Raw genomic sequence first — 21,512 nt, 5'->3', positions numbered from 1 at the left:
ACCAAGATCATAAAACTTAAACTTTTGAATGTCCTACTGGGTCTTTATTCATGGCAACACCATCTTGGTGTATCCAAGACGGTGCTCACTGGAAGTTCCACCTCTGCCCTTACTGGGGCATACACATTGGAACTCAGGAGGCTTGCCTTGCACTGTGTTGATTCAGGATCCCGCGAGGGTCAACAAATAGAGAAAATGATACAACATTGAAGGGAGGTGAATGAGAAGTGGCCAGCCAATGACAAAGTTGACAAAGGATTTGGAGCGTGACTAAATTCCCCCCATTGTCAACGTTTGCCAATCTGCAAGGTATACATATGGAAAAAATCCTTATGTATAACTTTTGAAATATAAATATATGTTTTTATTTAAAATGAAGCTTCACAGGGAGACAAAATGCACAACATAAAAAAAAAAAGACAGAACCGCTTTAATAGTCATTCAGGGTTCCTAAATACACAGTGATAGTAATTATGGTAAAATAAATTAATATGTCCACAGTCCAGATACTGGGGTGATATCTAGCCTGTGTTACTGGAAGGTGGTTTATTTTGAACGTGTAGTAGATGAGTACTACAGTAGATGAGTATATTTACAATAAAATAACAATATAGGTAGATTTCCATTGTCTGTTTCCTATCCTACTATTCACGTCTATTCCTATCATTATTGTGTACCTTGATTGGAACACGTCTATCAGAACATTCCTTTGTAATGTACCAGAAGCCTTGCCAAGTTAACACACTTAACAAGTAGTTTTTGACAATTAGAACACAGTACAATCTGTGACAGTAGAGTAAAACACAGATATCAACAGCAGGGTTCTTCCTATTTTTGTGAAAGCTGGGTATAGAAGGCATAGATTGAAAGAGTAGTAGATCAATTATTTCTGCAGTTGCAAAATTAGCTCAATTAACTTTAGGGGAAAATGTGGCTATTGGTAGGGGAGCGGAGCTAGAACCATAGCAAGACAGATGAACATTTCCGGAGCTCCGCATTGTATTGCTGTTTTCAGCGTTCTTTTCACATAAATCACTTACCCACTTGCCCACTGTTCTAATTCATGTCTTTATTCGACCGGTTACAGATGGGGACGAAGTGAAAGAAGCACTAGGCTGGTTCTGGCTCTGTGTCCTGTGATATTGGGACTTTTCTGAAACAGGATACAAGGCCCACAGATGCTAAGAGGGTGCCCCTGGAGGCCTGCTCTTCAACTACACATGCCTTATTTTGGGTACCAGCAGCTACACCGGGGACTTCTACACTAGAGGATACTGCCCCTTCAACTAAAACTGACATAAATGCTTATTGTTTAGTTCATGTAATGTTCTGGCCACACAGGCAGACGTTAAGTGCTTACCTGCTTACTTCCCTACACACGTACCACACATGTATCACTTATCTGAGTCAGGCTACATTTGGCATGTTTTTCTAGCAGATTGCACCCTCCATCTATATGCATACTTTACTGAAGTTGAATGACCTTGTTACTTATTTGTTTAACTCTTTAAATTTAAAAAATGGGTATTGTTATATTTCCTAATATCCTACAATCTATGTTAGTTATTGCATAACAATTTGACATGTTTATTGTCTGCTTTTATTTCATGAGATATTTTGCTATAACCTTGACATTAACTTTAATAAAAAAATATATTTTCAATTCTAATGTTAATTTGTCAATGCAGCTACAAGTATCCACTCCAAATATGATGAAGTCAAAGAACATGTTTCTGTTGGGTGATACATTAGGTTTTACCATAACAAATGTCCTATCAACCCTTTTGAGACCATTGGAATGTTAAGACTAACCCTGGTCCTAAAGGGGTTAAGGACAAGGGACCTAAGCTGTATTCATCCCAATTGTGAGTCTCTGGCTCCAGACACATTTTTACAGAAAAATATTACAATAAATATAAAATCCCAATTATGTGGATTATGTACTCTTCTAGCCAAAAACGCTCAAGACTTACGGGATGTGCTACTATGCAGTTCTTGACATGTTTGAGTCCATTAAACATTTTTGTAGGTGAAAGACAGGATGTTGAGCTACTGATTATTGTTGCATCATTAACGTGAAGATCTATTTCAGAAAATATCTTCTGTTTTAATTCCAGGCTCTCAGGAACACACTCCTAAAAAACAATAAAAAGAAAAAAAAAAGCTTAATTAGCTTTTATTACAGGAGTCATCTTGGTTTGCACAAAAATTGCATAGGCTATATAATGCTTTCTAAAACATGATTAGACAAATTCATGATGCAATGACACGAAAAGTCTTCATATAAAATTTCAGTAGCATGATGCAAAATATGTTTAATATATTTGGCCTTTAAAATTGTTGCTCCACATCGAAGTTACCATACATTTTTCGTATTGGCCTTTACGATTCCAGGCATTTATACTGATTATTTTGCAGCAGATTATTTATTAATTAACCTTCAGTCCTTCACCATACAATTTCAAATAATTGTCATTGTTATACTAATCTGTTTGTTTCTGGCTCACGTGAAAATATATACATACACACGCGCGCGCGCGCACACAAACACACACACACACACATATTGACAAATTAGCACTGGTACTGCTGGCTCTCAACAGTTGTGTACAGGGTTGCGAATAACAAGTGCAATCCTAGTGCACATTTCTTCAAGAACATGCTATGTATGGGTCACAAAAAAATACAGTTTATTCATTAACTAAAGAAGAAATTGAAAATTATAGGTCAAAATTGCTGAACTAAAATAAATAAATCTCCAATTCAACTCTTATCACAAATCCTTTGTCAATTTTCCAACATTACTTGTTTAAAGCTTGATATTAGGTAGTTATTCTGGTTATACTCTGTACCTGTCATAGTACTTACCTAAGTAATGCGCTGCTCCGGCAGGGAAGTGGCAACTCCCGGTCTTCTTTTGCCGTCCCAATTGGCGTTAGAATTTGGACTATCCAAACGTGCCATTTGTGGCAATCGGGAGGCGAACACTTTTGAGTCTCCAAGAAGGGGGAGACGCTGCACACTTGTGGCGTCCCTCTACTTATGCCAATATGAGGCCTAGTATAATTTCCGGTTCCAGGAGAGTGACATTATAACTGCAACCTCATTCTTGCACTTTTTGGTGCCGCAGGGGTGATGTGAACCAATGAGTGTCCACCTCAGTGTATAAAACATTTTAAAGCCCTTCAGTAGTTTCCTCTTGGCTCCTCGTTCAGTGCATTATATATATTCTGATTTTCTGATAGTTCAACTTTGGCTTATTCAGAGACCTTGCTGACCTCTGTAATCCTCATCTGGCTAGTTGTATCATACTCCTGTATCTCTGTTATCCCGATCTTGGCTAAAATTATATTGACACTATATTTTGTACGTTAATGCGGGTGATTCTAAGGTCCAGTAATACATTCTGTCTACCTATCTCACTCTGACCTAGATTTGGAAGTTGGATAGTGTATGCATGACAGTACTATAGACTCCCTAACACCCAGGCAAGACAAATCTTGAGCCTTTTACACATTTTTCTGTTGGGTGATACATTAGGTTTTACCATAACAAATGTCCTATCAACCCTTTTGAGACCATTGGAATGTTAAGACTAACCCTGGTCCTAAAGGGGTTAAGGACAAGGGACCTAAGCTGTATTCATCCCAATTGTGAGTCTCTGGCTCCAGACACATTTTTACAGAAAAATATTACAATAAATATAAGACAAGATATCAGACTTGAAGACAGGATATAATTTTCCTGCTAATTTTCAATACACTGAAGTATGTCTTGTGTGTGAACCACCAGTTCCTTTAGCCTGGATGTTCATTAGAAGGAAACTAGAGAATCCACGACTTGGAGTTGTATAACTTCACATACTAGACTTCACCTTCCATGAACTCATACGTGACGTGCCTAGCAGTGCTCTTCAGATAACACTGTATGTTTCTGTCTCACTATCTGTGTTTGTGTCGTTGCCTCACAGGTTTAAACTGACAAACATCACAGAGATGCATCTGATGCCTATGATTTGAGACATGTTACATGTTACGTCTCCAAGTCTTTGTTAGTTGAAAATAAATACGTATGGCAACATTCTGAAGCATCATTAGCAATGAACACTGGCTAGTTTGCAGTAAGAACAGGTCTAAGCAAAAATGCAACGTTAACTGTTTTTATACGTTATGAAGTCAAGAAGGAATCAATATTGGTCAATTCCACTTCCATGCAGCGAAAATTACTTAACTTCATAGCTTGCGTTTTCCAACTTTGCAAAATCACTGTAATCTAGAAACTATAGTCTGAATTTTAACAAAGCATGTTATAGTGAAGTGCAAACAGTATATTTCAGGATAAGGTAGAGTTATCAAAAGGTCTGGATTTCTGTGCAAAGCTATAAAAGAAGTACAGAGAATGGGCCCATTGTGAGCATGGATACTGAAATGCTGTGCCTAGCCATCCGGATCATATGATAACCAAAAGTAAGAGAGTTTAAAGTCAGCAAGAAACTCAAACCAGGTCTGATTATACAAAAAAACATGAATGGGCTTTTTGCTGAGAGTCTCTTTATACTGGGGTGATTGTACTCTACTTTGGATGACTGCAATAAACTTTCTGTCAAACACGGAACAATCCCGCCAATAAGGGGCACATAGTTCCCCGGGACTCAAAGAGCTTTCAGTTTACGTGAACAACAAAACTTTCCAAAGGCATATAAAATGCTGCAGCTATTGTTTGTGCCCTGGGAAAGCAGGTTACATAGTCGAAAGGGATAAAATATAGCAGTTTAGTCAGTGAGATTTTAAAATCTGTAAAAATACAGAAAATAAGTGTTGGGCCTTGAAGACAAGAAGAACTGGCTAGGTGCCTGGGTCCTTTCACTGGATTACACAGGTGCAATTTCCTCTACTAATATGTAAAGTTGGTAAATTCTGTAAAATACTGCTTTAACTATCTTATCATACTGTGGGGAAGTTGTATATCCAGTCTGTTATTTTCCATTCTACGTTAATGGACGTGTTCTGTTAAAAGACTATCCCTATAACGGGTGATGAACTATGTGTAATCAAAGCGAATGTTACATTAAAGACTCCGAGTCCCTGTAGAATGTTGCAATCAAGTGGTCCATGCCAGAGACAATATTTTTTCCTGTCTAGCTGAAGATGACTGGGCAATAAGCTACACTAATTTTAAAACTTTTTAAGTATAACATCATTATTACATAGATTTACCCATTTAGACTAATATCCTCAGAAATTCCTGGATGGACATCTATGTAGTACTGACAATTGCCTCTCGGTTCTACAGAGGGTTTCTTTGCTCTATGGCAGGGGTAGGCAACCTTCGGTACTCCAGATGTTGTTTTTCCCATAATGCTCTTATGCATCAATGAGTTGTAGTCCACAACATCTGGAGTGCCAGAGGTTGTCGACCCCTGCTATTTGGGGCTGCTGTACATTGATAAGCGTTTTGTCTTTTTGTATATGCTATAGAATTTCTCTGGCCATGTCATGGAGAAAATAATGGGGTTATGTCATGGAGAAAATAATGGGGTTGGGAATGGTTAAAAATCAAGAACATAAATGCTTGCCTTTGAACTGAGGCACTTGAATCCAATTGTAGCACTCTTTAAGTCCCTTTCCTGTTATTAAGGCACTGGTTATCCACCTGTGGCGGGGTTTAGGTCATATGCTGCAATGGACAACCCAGACGACCAAGGGAGCCCTGGTATTTATCTTTGCTTAGATACTCCTTACAACTAGCAAACGTTAGTGTTCTTTTTTTTACTTGTTTATTGACCCTACAAGTTACTACTCATCTTATGATGGATGTCTCAAGGCACAGCTATCCATCCCTAACCCATGAGGCTTAGTTTATACTAGATTACTACTTAAAAATATGCAGTTTATCAGATATGCCATGCAAATGTATTATATGCCATCTGAACTACTTGCAGTAGCTATCGTGGCTTTGCAAGTTTGCTTGTACATCTATGCATAACAAAAAAAATAAAGACGTTAAAAAAAAACTAAAAAGAAAGAACACTTAGCATTCTACCAGTTTTGTATAGTCATCTTGAGAGTGGTGTCCTGATTACCCATTATCGTATGTAATCAGGGCCGGACTGGCCCACCGGGATACCGGGAAATTTCCCGGTGGGCAGTCGGCACCTGGGGCCGGGGAGACATGTTGGTGACCTGCGGCCGCATGGAGAGCTTGGATGGCGGCCGCAGGGGAAACTCTTCTGGCGGCCGCTGGGGGAGCAGGCTGTTCTGTCTCTGCTCCCCCTCCCTCGCGCGCAGCTTAATGAGACCAGGGGCCGGAATATGACGTCATATTCCGGCCCCGGTCTATTTCCAGCGCGCGAGGGAGGGGGAGCAGAGACAGAACAGCCTGCTCCCCCAGCGGCCGCCAGAAGAGCTTCCCCTGCGGCCGCCATCCAAGCTCTCCAGGCGGCCGCAGGACACAGGTATGTGGAAGCCAGCTACACAGCAAACTTCAGCCTCCCCTCCGGCACCCCCACCAGTCACCCACAAAGCCTCCCCTCCCCTCCGGCACCCCCACCAGTCACCCACAAAGCCTCCCCTCCGACACCCCCACCAGTCACCCACAAAGCCTCCCCTCCGGCACCCCCACCAGTCACCCACAAAGCCTCCCCTCCGGCACCCCCAGCCACCTACACAGCCCCCAGCACATAAATACTTATATAAATATTTACAGTCCACCCAGCACAAATACAGCCCCCCAAACAAATTTTATACAGCCCCTTAGCACATATATATATGTCCTTATATTGTATATAGTCCCCAGCACATATACAGTCCCCACCAACATATTTTTGAAAACTCCCAGTACATATACAGCCCCCAGCGTATATACAGTCCCCCTACTTATTTTATACGGCCCCCAGCCCATATACAGTCCCCACCAACATATTTTTACAACCCCCAGTCCATATGCAGCCCCCCAGCATATATACAGTCCCCCATCATTTTGTATACAGCCCCCAGCCAACATATAGAGTCCCCCACATATATATATTTCCAGCCCCACAGCCACAGCATATTTGAAACAGTCCCCAGCTAGCTATACAGCCCCCCCCCCCCTGCCATATATACAGCCCCCAGCCTTACCCTTGTTTTTTATATATATATGTATCTATCATTCATGGCTGGTTTATATAATATTTATATTTTATAAATAGTATATAAACCAACCATATATATATTCTATAAACCAGCCATATAATAGTGTTTTTTACACACACACACACACACACACACACATATACACACACATACACACACGTGTGTGTGTGTGTGTGTGTGTGTGTGTGTGTGTATATATATATATATATATATATATATATATACTCAATCATCTGGGGTGGCAAGACATAGCCTTACATATTACATGCGACAATATATGGCGCAATGACTTATGGGGCTGGCATAGATTTTTTTTTTCCAGGGCTGCTTTGTATCCCCAGTCCGGCCCTGTTTGTAATTCTAATTTCTATTCCTGATATGGCTCTATGGCCTAGACATTCTGTGTCTTTTGTAAGGTGCCCACAATTGAACACAGTAGTCACAATTATCATACCTGGTGAGATGTTTCTTTGGTATCTTATTGGTCATTGTTATAGCCACATTGATTGACCATTATCCTTGACCTTGTTAGGATTACTAAAAATATGTATTTTTGTTATACTTATGTTATGATTTTAAGTTGAAAACGGTGAATGTAGGTGTTAAGTACCCTTTTGACGTGGCCGCTAATCCGTGACTACTTTCCTGCTGTTGATATTATGCCCGACGAGTCTTTTGTATATCGCATTCACAATAAAAATTGTCTTTGAAAAAACAATAAGATTCTTCATATAGACTAATGAAAAGGTGGCTGATGAGAAGCTAGGGAAACCTCGCTTTGAGCCCAGTTGTATAATTCTAAATGTAAGCATGTAAAATACACATTTAAAAAAAAAAGAAAGCAATCAAATGCAAAAAATATATATATTGAAATCCAAGTTCTTTTTTATACATTTGGTAGGACTAGTGCACAACCAAAGCAGGTGAAACATCAATTATGTTTGCAAAAAAAGTAAATTTCCTCCATTGTAATAGCTATGCCACGTGAGGTGCAGATAGGGTGTGACAGAGTGCATTGTATGATAATATCTGATCATTTATGGAAGTAGTCAGAAATCACACCTGGCATAGATCAAATTGGCTACTGTAAGAAGAAGCAGAGTAGCCAGTGCTCCCGGCCATGATACTGATTCCGTATTGGCTCACTTTTTAAAATTATTACTGGTCTCCGGAGAAAGCCTTTCAAACATTTTTCTAGATACATTTATTTGCTTTAAAGTTTGCAAATCCCATGCCTTCTCCATAATTCCTGTTTAACAAATACATTGCTTGGTATAGTATTTATCATGCCATCCTAATGAGTTAATTCACCCTTTCAGTGAAGCACTGGACATTTTTTTTTTCAAGTGTTGCATAAGATAATATGTACGAACTGAGATCCAAAAAGAGTAATTTATATCTAAATTCTGCCACCACATGTAATTTGTACAACTATTACAATGTCTCACTGCCAGGTCCCATAATATTTGGCACAAATTCATCCTGTTGCGTGATGGCACATATGGAATTTTACTAGTTCTTGTTATTATATAATTTTTCAGTGTGGGACATATCATTGAAAGGACACTATCCTTCTTGTCAATTAGTTAAGAACATTTAGCAAGTACTCTCACTGACACAATATGTCGAATGTACAGGAACCTGTTAACATGACAGTACAGGTAGATAGATATAAGTTAGATACAATTAGATTTTAAACATGTTATTTGTGAACATTATAGGAACCCTAATGCAGGCACCTAGTGATGTTGGACGACCAGCCTCTCCATTTGCTGTTTTTCCAACATTTGCACTGCTTGATTATATAACATCATAACCCATGTCCTACATAAGTAAGGTATTATATGACATCATACCCCATGTCCTACAAATGTAAGGTATTATATTACATCATACCCCATGTCCTACAAATGTAAGGTATTATATGACATCATACCCCATGTCCTACATAAGTAAGGTATTATATGACATCATACTCCATGTCCTTCAGAAGTAAGGTATTATATGACATCATACCCCATGTCCTACAAATGTTAGGTATTATATTACATCATACCCCATGTCCTACATAAGTAAGGTATTATATGACATCATACCCCATGTCCTACAAATGTAAGGTATTATATGACACCATACCCCATGTCTTACATAAGTAAGGTATTATATGACACCATACCCCATGTCCTACATAAGTAAGGTATTATATGACATCATACCCCATGTCCTACAAATGTAAGGTATTATATGACATCATACCCCATGTCCTTCATAAGTAAGGTATTGTATGACATCATACCCCATGTCCTACATAAGTAAGGTATTGTATGACATCATACCCCATGTCCTACATAAGTAAGGTATTATATGACACCCAGGGGCGTTTTAGCCGCAAGGCAAACAAGGCATTTGCCTTGGGCAGCATTTTCCAGGGGGTGGCAAAAAACGCCGCCCCCAAATGCCCAGGGCAAATGCCTTGTTAGCCTTGCGGCTAACTGGGCTGCCGGTCGGCTGATGGGCTGGACGGGCGGGCGGCTGGCGAGGGAGCTCTTCCTCTGAGCGTTCTGCTCAGCTCCCTCGCGCGCCGCAGAGTGAGGCTGGGAGCCTGAATATGACGTCATCTTCCGGCTCCCAGCCTCACTCTGCGGCGCGCGAGGGAGCTGAGCAGAGAGCTCAGAGGAAGAGCTCCCTCGCCAGCCGCCTACTCGCCAGCGCACAGCAGCCTGCACGCCCGGCCGGCAGCCACTGGACCACCAGGGAGAAAGAGACCTCCCCCAGCATTCCCAAAGGTAAGGAGGCTGGGGGGTAGGTTAAATTAAAAAAAATGTATATATATGTTAATGTGTGTGTGTGTGTGTTTGTCTGACTGTGTGCGTGTTTGACTGTGTCTGACTGTGTGTGTGTGTCTGATTGTGTGTGTGTGTGTGTGTGTGTGTGAGTGTGTGTGTCTGACTGTCTGTGTGAGTGTGTGTGTGTCTGACTGTGTGTGTCTGACTGTGTGTGTGTGTGTCTGTTAGTGTGTGTGTGTGTGTGTCTGACTGTGTGTGTCTGTTAGTGAGTGTGTGTGTGTCTGACTGTGTGTGTCTGTTAGTGAGTGTGTGTGTGTGTCTGCTAGTGTGTGTGTGTGTGTGTGTGTCTGCTAGTGAGTGTGTATGTGTCTGACTGTGTGTGTGTCTGTTAGTGTGAGTGTGTTTGCCTGTGAGTGTGTGTGTCTGTTAGCTAGTGTATGCGTATCTGTCAGTGAATGTGTGTGTGTGTATTTAGAAGGCGGGGGGGAGGGTTGGGGGGGGTGGCGCGGTGGGGGGAGAGGGGCGCCTGAGTTTTGTCCACAAAACCAGGATACACCACTGATGACACCATACCCCATGTCCTACATAAGTAGGGTATTATATGACATCATGCCCCATGTCCTACATAAGAAAGGTATTGTATGACATCATACCCTATGTCCTACATAAGTAAGGTATTGTATGACATCATACCCCATATCCTACATAAGTAAGGTATGATATGACACCATACCCCATGTCCTACATAAGTAAGGTATTATATGACATCATGCCCCATGTCCTACATAAGAAAGGTATTGTATGACATCATGCCCCATGTCCTACATAAGTAAGGTATTGTATGACATCATACCCCATGTCCTACATAAGTATGGTATTATATGACACCATACCCCATGTCCTACATAGGTAAGGTATTATATGACACCATACCCCATGTCTTACATAAGTAAGGTATTATATGACATCATACCCCATGTCCTACATAAGTAAGGTATTATATGACATCATACCCCATGTCCTACATAAGTAAGGTATTATATGATATCATACCCCATGTCCTACATAAGTACGGTAGTGTGCAGCCATTAATGGGAGCAGAAAACAGAGGTCATCCTTCCTGATACTGAATAACAAAGGTGGAACCCTAAATCCTACCGAATACCGAATCCTGGGAGCGGAGGGTAGACCTATGGGTTTATTTACTAAACCGGGAGTCATCAAAAATGAATAAGGGCATTGAACATTAAAGGCTAAAGTAGATTAACTAGAAAAACAGCCTTTTTTTCTAATTTGTCTTATTTGGAGAATAACTACATGTCAGTTCTTCGTAATTTCAATTCTAGTAAATAAACTCTTATCATGATAAAGTTATCCCAAAACAGACCATGAGAAAAAATGAAAAACACAGAGGGATACAACCGTAAAAAGCAGGTGTATCTAGCTGTATAGATCTGGAAAAGATAAAGTAGTCACACAAACATAAACTGATAAAGAATATGTTAATCTCCGTGTGATCAAGAAAAATAAATAGATAGACAACATCTATCCCAGAGCCCTAATATTGGATATGAGTATATGAACAAAATGGAACACCAAAAGTGAGCTTTAATGAGTCATGCTCAAAGGTGTTCTCTAGCATAACCAATGACTCAATATCAATAGGGGAGGGAATAGATATAGGGATACAATCCCATTGGACTACCACTATGTAAATCCTCAAAGAAATATAAATATATTATATCAAATATATAAAGTTAGTAGGAGGATGTAGATATCGTGGAGCTTAGGATGCCCACGGCATATCTATAGACAGCACAGGTAAGTATAAATGTACATGTAGAAAGAAAGTAGCATAAAGGTTGCTAAACCAGCTATGTAACAGTCTGAATAGCAACAAAGTAGAAATGCACTTGCTACATCTACTAACCAGCTAAATAGTGGTAGAGCAAAAAAGTAATAGTAATCCTATCTATTTAAACATCAAACAGGTGTCATCAAACCATTCTCGTGTAGTGAAAAAAAGTGGGCAAACAGTGATGTCCGGAAGACCGGACAGTAAACACGCCTGACGCGCGTTTCAGTGCTCTTAGTAGCACCTTTGTCAGAGGCAAATCCGAGACTGCTCGTCCAGAGCTTCAAATACCCTTAACAGGAAGTCTATTGTCCAATAGGTGTCCTCCACTTCATAGGGGGCGTGACCGAGCGTTTCCCACGCAAAGCCGATCATATTAGCTCAGTCGGCAAAGGCGGGACGGACATAACCCGTCCGTCAGAGCAAGCTCCTTCCACTTTTCTCCGTGACCAGAGAAGTTGTATCTAAACATACAACAGGCTAGATGGGCTAATATATCGCGGTTTCAAAATGAAACATAGATATGTATAAATACAGTATATGTATATATAAACTGCCTGGCAACTCTTATAATAGTGTGTATCTATACATGTGAGTTTAACAGGCAAATTCATCAAAGAATAAACAGTAATAAATAATAAGAGATGGCTATATGTCATTAATAGGCTATACATATACTGCAGTGTTGTGACCAACCCCTTAGATATAAAATCATGTCATCATATATTTAGCCAAACAATGAAGATGGACATATAACATGGATCCAATAAAGGATCAAAAAATGTGTTAAACTGGAAGACACATCTATTATAATTACCGGTAATACTTTACATTCATGGCAACTCATAGATAAAAATATAATGAATATATATGTACACTTAGCCACCGGTCCTTCAAAAATAAAAAATAAAAATACATTAGTTAATGACTATTGGCCATATTTAGTACTTTATCTATTATAGGTTACCATAAAGTAAAGGAAAAATATCCTAGTGCAGGAACTAAGATGATAAATTTAAAGATTAGATATCTAATAAATCTCTATAATGTAAAAGGGTATGCTCTAGGTGTTACAGACAAGCAAAATAGGAACTGATAATCCATAAGATTAAGGAGAAAGACAACATAAATCAAAAAAAGATAGATAAAAAAAATAATGAACGATAATATATATAATATAAAAGACTACTATGATATAATAAATAGTGAATCATGCAATATAGCAGGAAAGTTCTAATAAGAGATAAATGGTGTGGGGGGCGGGGCCGGACCGCCGAGCTGGACGGTCACAAGACAGACCAGCTCCAGCAAAACTTGAGCCTTTCAGCAATTAAACTGAAGCTTTTGCAAAAAATTCCGACCAGCAACGGCGGCCCTCGACGGGCATAGTGCACCGGACCCAGGGAGAGGCTAGCTCGCTGAGCTTTAGTCCCCTGGGAGGGAAATCTGAAATTGAGGCCTACTCAGCGGAGCGGACGGCCGTCGCCCTGCTATCCCGCCGAACAGCGCCCAGACTGGGGCTTAGGCCCTCGAGGAACCGGCTCCGTTCCCCCACCCCTCTGGACCGGGGGTTGATCCCGGTCCTCACCCTGAAACCCTGACCGACACGACTGGGACTGGGACCTCGCGGTACTGCCAGAGGCAGAATTTAAAATGGCGGAGAACACGCACCTAACTTTAAGATCCCAGCGGGAGAAACCCACCCCACAAACGCCGCATCCAAAGTGGCTCAACAGCTCTACGGGATCAGCCACCCACAAGCTCCAGGCGTGTACCCGCAATATGGCGCCCTACTGGGACACTTACCTCGAGGAATCCTCTTTAAGCTTTCGGTTCCGGTAAGGAGAGGGATCAGCAACCAGCGGTGGGAAAAAGGGCACAGCGCACCAAGCCTGCAACTACCAGACTGGCAGAGCACATCAGCCCCCACTCTGCACCACATCTCCTTATGGACACTCCGAGGCCCAGGTCCAGAGAATCGGATGCTGCACAGCACCCCATGCAGCACTGACTAGCCAGCCCACAGATGCCGCAACATGAGCAGACCACCAGACAACAGCGGGAACAAGCTGACTCCACGGAAGGCAGGACTTTCAAGACACAAAGGGACTTTTTAAGCATGACCTAATAGTCTTTACTCTCCCTAGTGTAAACATGACGAAATATTACCTGTCTTAATGTGCTAATTGCATCCATGTATAGCTATAAGTGGCTAGGGGTTGATGGTGTATCTCTCAGGCGTAAGGGGTGATTGTGGCGAAACCGACCTCGCCACGTGTCCTTGGAGGGGGCTGCTTGCCCACCTCTTGCCTTTGGACTATGGACCAGACCTTATGTGAAGGTGATACCCCAGATAGCTATACCATGGAGCCTATTCATATAATGAAAGACTATGGGAAAGACTTTAGCTCCATGGCAATTGTACTGTGTGAATAGGATCTGCGCGCTATTCGGTAGTTTTGTGCGCTCAGATCCCAGCTGTCTGTGTGTTATGGATAAAAAGTAACTTTCTGTATTTTAAAGTATTTTATGTCTTTTACTGTCTTTTTGTCTGCCATGTGGGTAATGGAGTTTTGCCTCAGTCCTTGGAGATAATTAGATTCCTTCCTCAATTATCTCCAGGCCAGAGGGGAGGGATTGTGAGGCATTGTGGGAGGTAACCGGTCTGAGCTGGAAAGTCATGCTGACAGGGGTTTTAAAAGATACTATTACTAACTTTTGAACCCCTGGTCTGATTCATGCCATTTTTTAATATGTTGTTCCCCTGAATGGATTGATTGTGGATATGTATTTTTATGTGAATGTGATGTATGGTTTTAGAGTTATGAAAGTTGGGTAGAAAGTATGTTTTAACTGTATGTGTAATTGGGTTAAGTGTTAATCTAAGGGGAGGAGATGTGTGGGAGGTAACATCTATGCTATTGGATATTTTATGCCTCCCCCTGGGTGTGGCCTGTATGTGTGAGATGGAAATAAAAGCCAGGCTGGATGAGCCAGTCCAGAGTTCCTGTTTTACCCTCAAAGTGAAGTGTCGTCTCATTATTGGGGGAAGGATTTATTGCATGCTGTTCCAGTTGACTGCTAGGAGTGTAAGCCTATTCGTATAGTTCCTATTCAACGGTCTACAGCATTCATATGCTAGAGAGGATTCCTATGCTTCTCTGATTCGGTGATTGTGGTGTCTGCCAGAGTGCTTGGAGTCCTCAGGAAGCGCTAGGAGCATCCTTTAACGGAGGTACCCAGTCGGGGTGCCAGGTGATCCGTTACATTGGTGGCAGCGGTGGGATGGTGTCCTAGTGCGAGGAGAAGCAGCTCGGACACACAGTTTGTTTGGAATTGCAATTTGAGGGCAACGCTAGTATTCGTACAGCGCCCCTATTCACAGCAAACATGACTTATCGCTTTGAGGGCGAGGCTTACAGGAAGGAGGTAGAGAGGCGGTTAACCAGGTATGGCCCGAATATTTCGGTAGAGACGCTCCTGGCCACCGTGCGCAAGTTGGATGAGGAGAATCGAGCGGCATGGGAATTGGAGCTCCGATTTCGGAGATTGGGGCTGTGGCCAATCGGTCTCTCCTCCCTGCAGCAACCAGCATCCCAGGGAGAGGAGATTATTGGTCCCTCGTCCCTACAGCAACCAGCGTCCCAGGGAGAGGAGATTGTCGGTCCCTCATCCCTGCAGCAACCAGCATCACAGGGAGCCGAAGGTGCCGTCCTTCCTCCCCAGCAGCAGTGTGTACCCCAGAGAGCAGAAGGTGTCGTCCTTCCTCTCCAGCGGCAGTGTGAGTTCCATGGAGCCGAAGGTGCCATCCTTCCTCCCCAGCGGCAGTGTGAGTCCCAGAGAGCAGAAGGTTTCGTCCTTCCTCTCCAGCGGCAGTGTGAGTTCCAGGGAGCTAAAGGTGTCGTCCTTCCTCCCCAGCGGCAGTGTGAGTCCCAGAGAGCAGAAGGTGTCGTCCTTCCTCTCCAGCGGCAGTGTGTACCCCAGAGAGCAGAAGGTGTCGTCCTTCCTCTCCAGCGGCAGTGTGAGTTCCAAGGAGCCGAAGGTGCCGTCCTTCCTCCCCAGCGGCAGTGTGAGTCCCAGAGAGCAGAAGGTGTCGTCCTTCCTCTCCAGCGGCAGTGTGAGTTCAAGGGAGCTGAAGGTGTCGTCCTTCCTCCCCAGCGGCAGTGTGAGTCCCAGAGAGCAGAAGGTGTCGTCCTTCCTCCCCAGCGGCAGTGTGAGTCCCAGAGAGCAGAGGGTGTCGTCCTTCCTCTCCAGCAGCAGAGCTGTATAGAAAAAGGGGAGACAGTCGGTCTCCAGCAGCAGAGCTGTGCAGCTAAAGGGGAGACAGTTGGTCTCCAGCAACAAGGCTTCAACCAGACTACTCCCGTAGTAGTGCTGGTACCAGGGCAGAGTACCGCTGGTCTCTGCCCACTCAGCCACCCACCCCGGCAGCCTACCAGTCCCACACACAGCCGTGGTGAGGCACCTGGACATGGACAAGTTTTTCCCTCACTCAGGTGTAGAAACCAGTTATTGTGGGGGGGCTGTACTGCTGTTTCTGTTTTGTGGGTGGGCTGCTGGACTAACAAGGGCACTGACCGGCAGGAGGTCAGATACCCTGTTAGTCCGTTTGGAAAAGGGGAGATGTGTGACAAAATGGCTTTTGTCACTGGGTCTGCATGTGACAAACTGCCCTGCCCCCCTATCTCTTGGAGGAGCCGGATTGCTAGCCTCTTACCCTGGGATGCTGGCCCGTTAAGTCATGGGGTCTTAAGGCACTTGGGACAGAGCCCTCTGTCTCTGGATCACATAATTTGCCTTACTTGCTTGGATTGTACATTTCCCCTGTTACACTCGTATGTGGGTTCGTGCAGTTTAACTTCCATTACAGCTGGTGAACTTAAACCTTACTCGACGTTATTGAGAACTGTGTTCGTGGGATCTGAGCGCTATTCGCCTATAATATGCGCTCAGATCCAAGCTATCTGGGGGGTGTGGAACATGGGGACTTCGTTCAGCGAAACATGAGTTATTGATTTTAATACAGTTTTGTTAAAAGGTAAAAAGCACATGTTTCTCTCTGCCCGGAGATAATTAGGTTCTCTGCAACCACTTAAGTTAATTATCTCCAGGATAGAGAGGAGGGGTAAGTTAATTATCTCCAGGATACAGAGGAGGGGTTACACTCTTCCTGTGGGTGTGTATAAGAATTGTACTGTATACTGATTGGTTCTGCATATTTTGTTACAGTCTTCCACAAGGTCCCATGTGGGAGTTCGCTTGCTGTGAGACCATCATAAAAGGGCTGATTCTGGCCATCAATAAACACATTCGTTTTACCCCTTCATGAAGTCTCGACTCATGTTTGGGGGATTGGAGAACTACACTCTGGGGATTGCTATAATCACTATACTCCCCAGGGTATAATCGCTGAGCTCTGCTAAGAGCTTGTTCCTGTTCCAAAAATACAGAGAGAAATATTAATAGGGTAGATACAAAGCTTCACAAAAAAACACATGCAAAGCATTGGAAATAGTCCTATAAATGGCCTACCTCAGAGCCACAGAGTAGGGGGTAACCCAGAAAGAATACACAGAAAAGGAGACCCTTGAAACAAGGGGATCCTGAAAAGCAGCTCTGGACACAGAAAAGGCACTTGAATGCCAGGTAACAGGAAAGGCAGAGGGAAAAAAATAGGTGGGGGAAAGGAAAAGGATAAAAAATAACCCTATACAGTCCCCCAAACCTCCTTGATGCACAGCTTCTTACAGAGTAGAAGTAATTACTTGCCCAACATAGGCAATAATATAAAGGAGGATCCCAGATCTCAAGATGCCGCCTAAGTAATACTGCTCGTGGATAACAACCACCAGGACCAAAGGCAGGCTGTCCTAAAGACCTGAATAACCTGGATAACTCAAGAAATCACCACATACTAACTGCCTAAGTGCTACCTAGAAAAGTGAAAAATAAACATAAAAAAGAAAAAGTAAACGCTCGACGCGCGTTTCAGCGTGGATACACGCCGTCGTCAGGAGCAGGTCAAACACTGTGTGCCCACAAGCCTCTTAAATACCTGTAGTATCAGGGCGAAATGCCCTGCAGCTGATCGGAGCATATGGGCGTGAGTGAGCTTTGTTCGGTCACACCTCCTCTCCGCGTCATAACTTCCTGCGGCTACGCATTGGCTGTTATGTGGATCAATCAAAGTTGATCCGGCGAGGTCCGCCACTCCCCCATCTTGCTGTCTCTCCAACTCTGACTCCGGTCATAGGGTGGCCGGCACGTCCGTCAAGTATGGACAGGGGGGAGGGAGGTAAGGTGAGTGACTGAATCACCGTCACGCCTAATCTATCACTGGCCGGTCTGTTCGAATGGGGGAGTGGTTGAAACCCATCAATCCCTATGAGGGGCGGGACTATGTCCTACGTCCTACCCCTTCTACAGACCGGTCAGTGTAAGAAGTGCTCAATGAATTGACATATAACTCGAACACCTTTATAGGGTGTTTGTAGATGGCTGATATATAATAAATTTTCAGATACCTGAGAGTGAGGGGTCGAATTGTTTCAATCTCCTCACGCTTCAGAACTGAAAAATCATTAAAGTGAAGATCTTGCAATAAAGATCAAAATGATGTAAGAGGCAAACTCATAACTCCACTGTCCAAAAATTAAATTCTCTTTTGCTATTACATACTGAGGAGAATCCATTAATTGCTCCACTGTCAGCGATAATAGGACTGGAGGGAAGGAAATTAATTAGACTGCAAGTATAAGAGGGGCCATCATGATTTAAAGAGATAGTCAATAAGGGTTGCTGTATATTCAGGAAGGGTTCCGGTGAGGCTATACTCAGTGTGTTCATAAGAACAAAAACAAAAAAACTTTATTATTTACATATAGACAAATTTACAGACAGCAAATTAAAATAAGGTTAGTCAGATGGGTTTCCCACCACTCCCCCATTCGAACAGACCGGCCAGTGATAGATTAGGCGTGACGGTGATTCAGTCACTCACCTTACCTCCCTCCCCCCTGTCCATACTTGACGGACGTGCCGGCCACCCTATGACCGGAGTCAGAGTTGGAGAGACAGCAAGATGGGGGAGTGGCGGACCTCGCCGGATCAACTTTGATTGATCCACATAACAGCCAATGCGTAGCCGCAGGAAGTTATGACGCGGAGAGGAGGTGTGACCGAACGAAGCTCACTCACGCCCATATGCTCCGATCAGCTGCAGGGCATTTCGCCCTGATACTACAGGTATTTAAGAGGCTTGTGGGCACACAGTGTTTGACCTGCTCCTGACGACGGCGTGTATCCACGCTGAAACGCGCGTTGAGCGTTTACTTTTTCTTTATGTTTATTTTTCACTTTTCTAGGTAGCACTTAGGCAGTTAGTATGTGGTGATTTCTTGAGTTATCCAGGTTATTTAGGTCTTTAGGACAGCCTGCCTTTGGTCCTGGTGGTTGTTATCCACGAGCAGTATTACTTAGGCGGCATCTTGAGAGCTGGGATCCTCCTTTATATTATTGCCTATGTTGGGCAAGTAATTACTTCTACTCTGTAAGAAGCTGTGCATCAAGGAGGTTTGGGGGACTGTATAGGGTTATTTTTTTATCCTTTTCCTTTCCCCCACCTATTTTTTTCTCTCTGCCTTTCCTGTTACCTGGCATTCAAGTGCCTTTTCTGTGTCCAGAGCTGCTTTTCAGGATCCCCTTGTTTCAAGGGTCTCCTTTTCTGTGTTGTTCCTGTTCCAGCTCTCTGGATTTCGGAGAGGTCCACCTACTGGAAGCTGGACCCTGGTCTTGGGTCCAGAGTGGGTGGAGTCGGCGAGACCCCAACCAAGCTGCGGCGGTTCGTGGGGTCTGCAGTGGTTATGGTGTCAGGCAGAGTGCTTGGAGACCTCGGAAAGCACTAGGAGCATCCGTCAGCGGAGGGTACCCGGTCGGGGTGCCAGTGGTTCCGTTATAGTGATATTGTATCGTTCATACCTAAGCATGTACCTAACTAATCTAAGCATATTACCTGCATGTAACCGTATACTCACTACTTGATATTATGCAACGCCTAGCAATTACTAAGTGTTATAAGACTCATCTACTAAAACAAAAAAATGTGTCAGTTACTCGTATGCCACTAATATGTTCACGACTTTACGAATACTTCGCTTGTCAGAGCTGCTGTGGCTATGCAAGCAATGCTGTAACCTCCTATGCACAACAAAAATAAAAAATTCAAAAAAAAAAGAGATAAATGCTGTGAATGAAAACCCCTCATTCAGTCCCATAGGGGAGAGTGTTTTTAATCTATATATCCAAATACTCTCTCTTTGTAGGAGTTTTTTATCGAGGTCACCTCCCCTCGGGCCAAGTGTAACTTTTTTAATACCGCAGAAACGTATATTTTCTGCGGACCCTCCATGATGGAGTTTTAAATGCTTAGAGATAGGAGTGTCAATTAATCTCCTCGGGTTGACAGATGTAATGTGTTCTCGGATCCTCTGTTTAAATGCACGACTCGTCTTTCCTACGTACATTTTTTTTACATGAACAGGTTAATAGGTAAACTAACCCTGTGGTTTGACAATTAAAAAACTTTTAATGTCAAACTCTTGTGTATTGGTAGAGTCCACTATCTTCTTAGATGGACGTAGTATAAATTTGCAGGATTTACATCTACCGCATTGATACGTTCCACATACTGAAGATTTAAGCCAAGTGGACTTTGTAGATGGGGAGCTTAAGTGACTTGGAACAAGCATATCTTTAATGTTTCTTCCTCGTCTTGCTGTGACTGATGCATATGGAGTAATAACTTTCTGTAGATGGTGGTCTTGTTGGAGAAGAGGCCAGAATCTGTTGAGAATTTTCAGTGTTGGATGCCATCCTGCATCGAAATTCCCTATACACCTAATCAATTGTGTGTTGTCCCTTCCATTTTTATCTAGAAGGAGAGTTTCTCTGTCCGTCATCAAAGCCCGCTGATATGCATTTTTTAAGCATCTATTAGGATAGCCTTTCATTTTGAACTGTTCCTTCAGAGTCTTTGCCTTGGCCTTAAAATGTTCGACTGTGGAGCAATTACGGCGCAATCGCAAATATTGTCCCACTGGTATACCTCTTTTAAGGGAAAGTGGATGGTAACTCTCCCATTTTAAGAGATTATTGGTGGAAGTAGATTTCTTAAAGAGTGTGGTATTGTCACGTCTACATTAATTGATAAGGAACACAACTGCAGATTTCTTAGGACTTCGATATTTTATTAGGACACTTAGAAGGTACTGAGACTTCACAAGGCTGAAACGATCGTCTGGGGTTGCTGTATCTCTCGTGCAGAGAGAACTTGCTGGCATTTCGGATCTGGACTACCCGTATGGGTGGGACCAGTCTGATATGCTTCAGATATGTTCTCTCTGTAATGGCACAAGATGAGCTAAAACCAGCTTGAGTTCTGAGCGGGGACCTACCGAAGGGCAGGCTATTTCAGTTGCTGTCCGTTCTCAGAATACTCTTGCGACCCGTTTTTTCTCTCCATAAGTTTAAAGGGTAATCCAGACGTGGACCCCTTGCTCACGGTGCCTAGAGAGATATTAGCTATGCCTCACTGATGATGCCTAACAAGGCTGAAACGATCGTCTGGGGTTGCTGTATCTCTCGTGCAGAGAGAACTTGCTGGCATTTCGGATCTGGACTACCCGTATGGGTGGGACCAGTCTGATATGCTTCAGATATGTTCTCTCTGTAATGGCACAA

At 43.0% G+C, this 21,512-nt stretch overlaps 1 protein-coding gene across 1 annotated transcript in view; it reads right to left on the bottom strand.

Annotated features, from left to right (window-relative positions):
- Positions 1-21,512, bottom strand: part of CRYL1 (crystallin lambda 1) — a 190,281-nt gene that overhangs the window by 33,817 nt on the left and 134,952 nt on the right. Inside the window, exon 4 of the mRNA XM_063444903.1 lies at positions 1,974-2,135. Coding sequence (XP_063300973.1) covers positions 1,974-2,135 — 162 coding nt within the window. The remainder of the gene's footprint in view (positions 1-1,973; positions 2,136-21,512) is intronic.

Source organism: Pelobates fuscus, chromosome 1 (genome assembly GCF_036172605.1).
Source record: "Pelobates fuscus isolate aPelFus1 chromosome 1, aPelFus1.pri, whole genome shotgun sequence".
NCBI lineage: Eukaryota > Metazoa > Chordata > Amphibia > Anura > Pelobatidae > Pelobates > Pelobates fuscus.
This window is presented reverse-complemented; position numbering and strand designations above follow the sequence as displayed.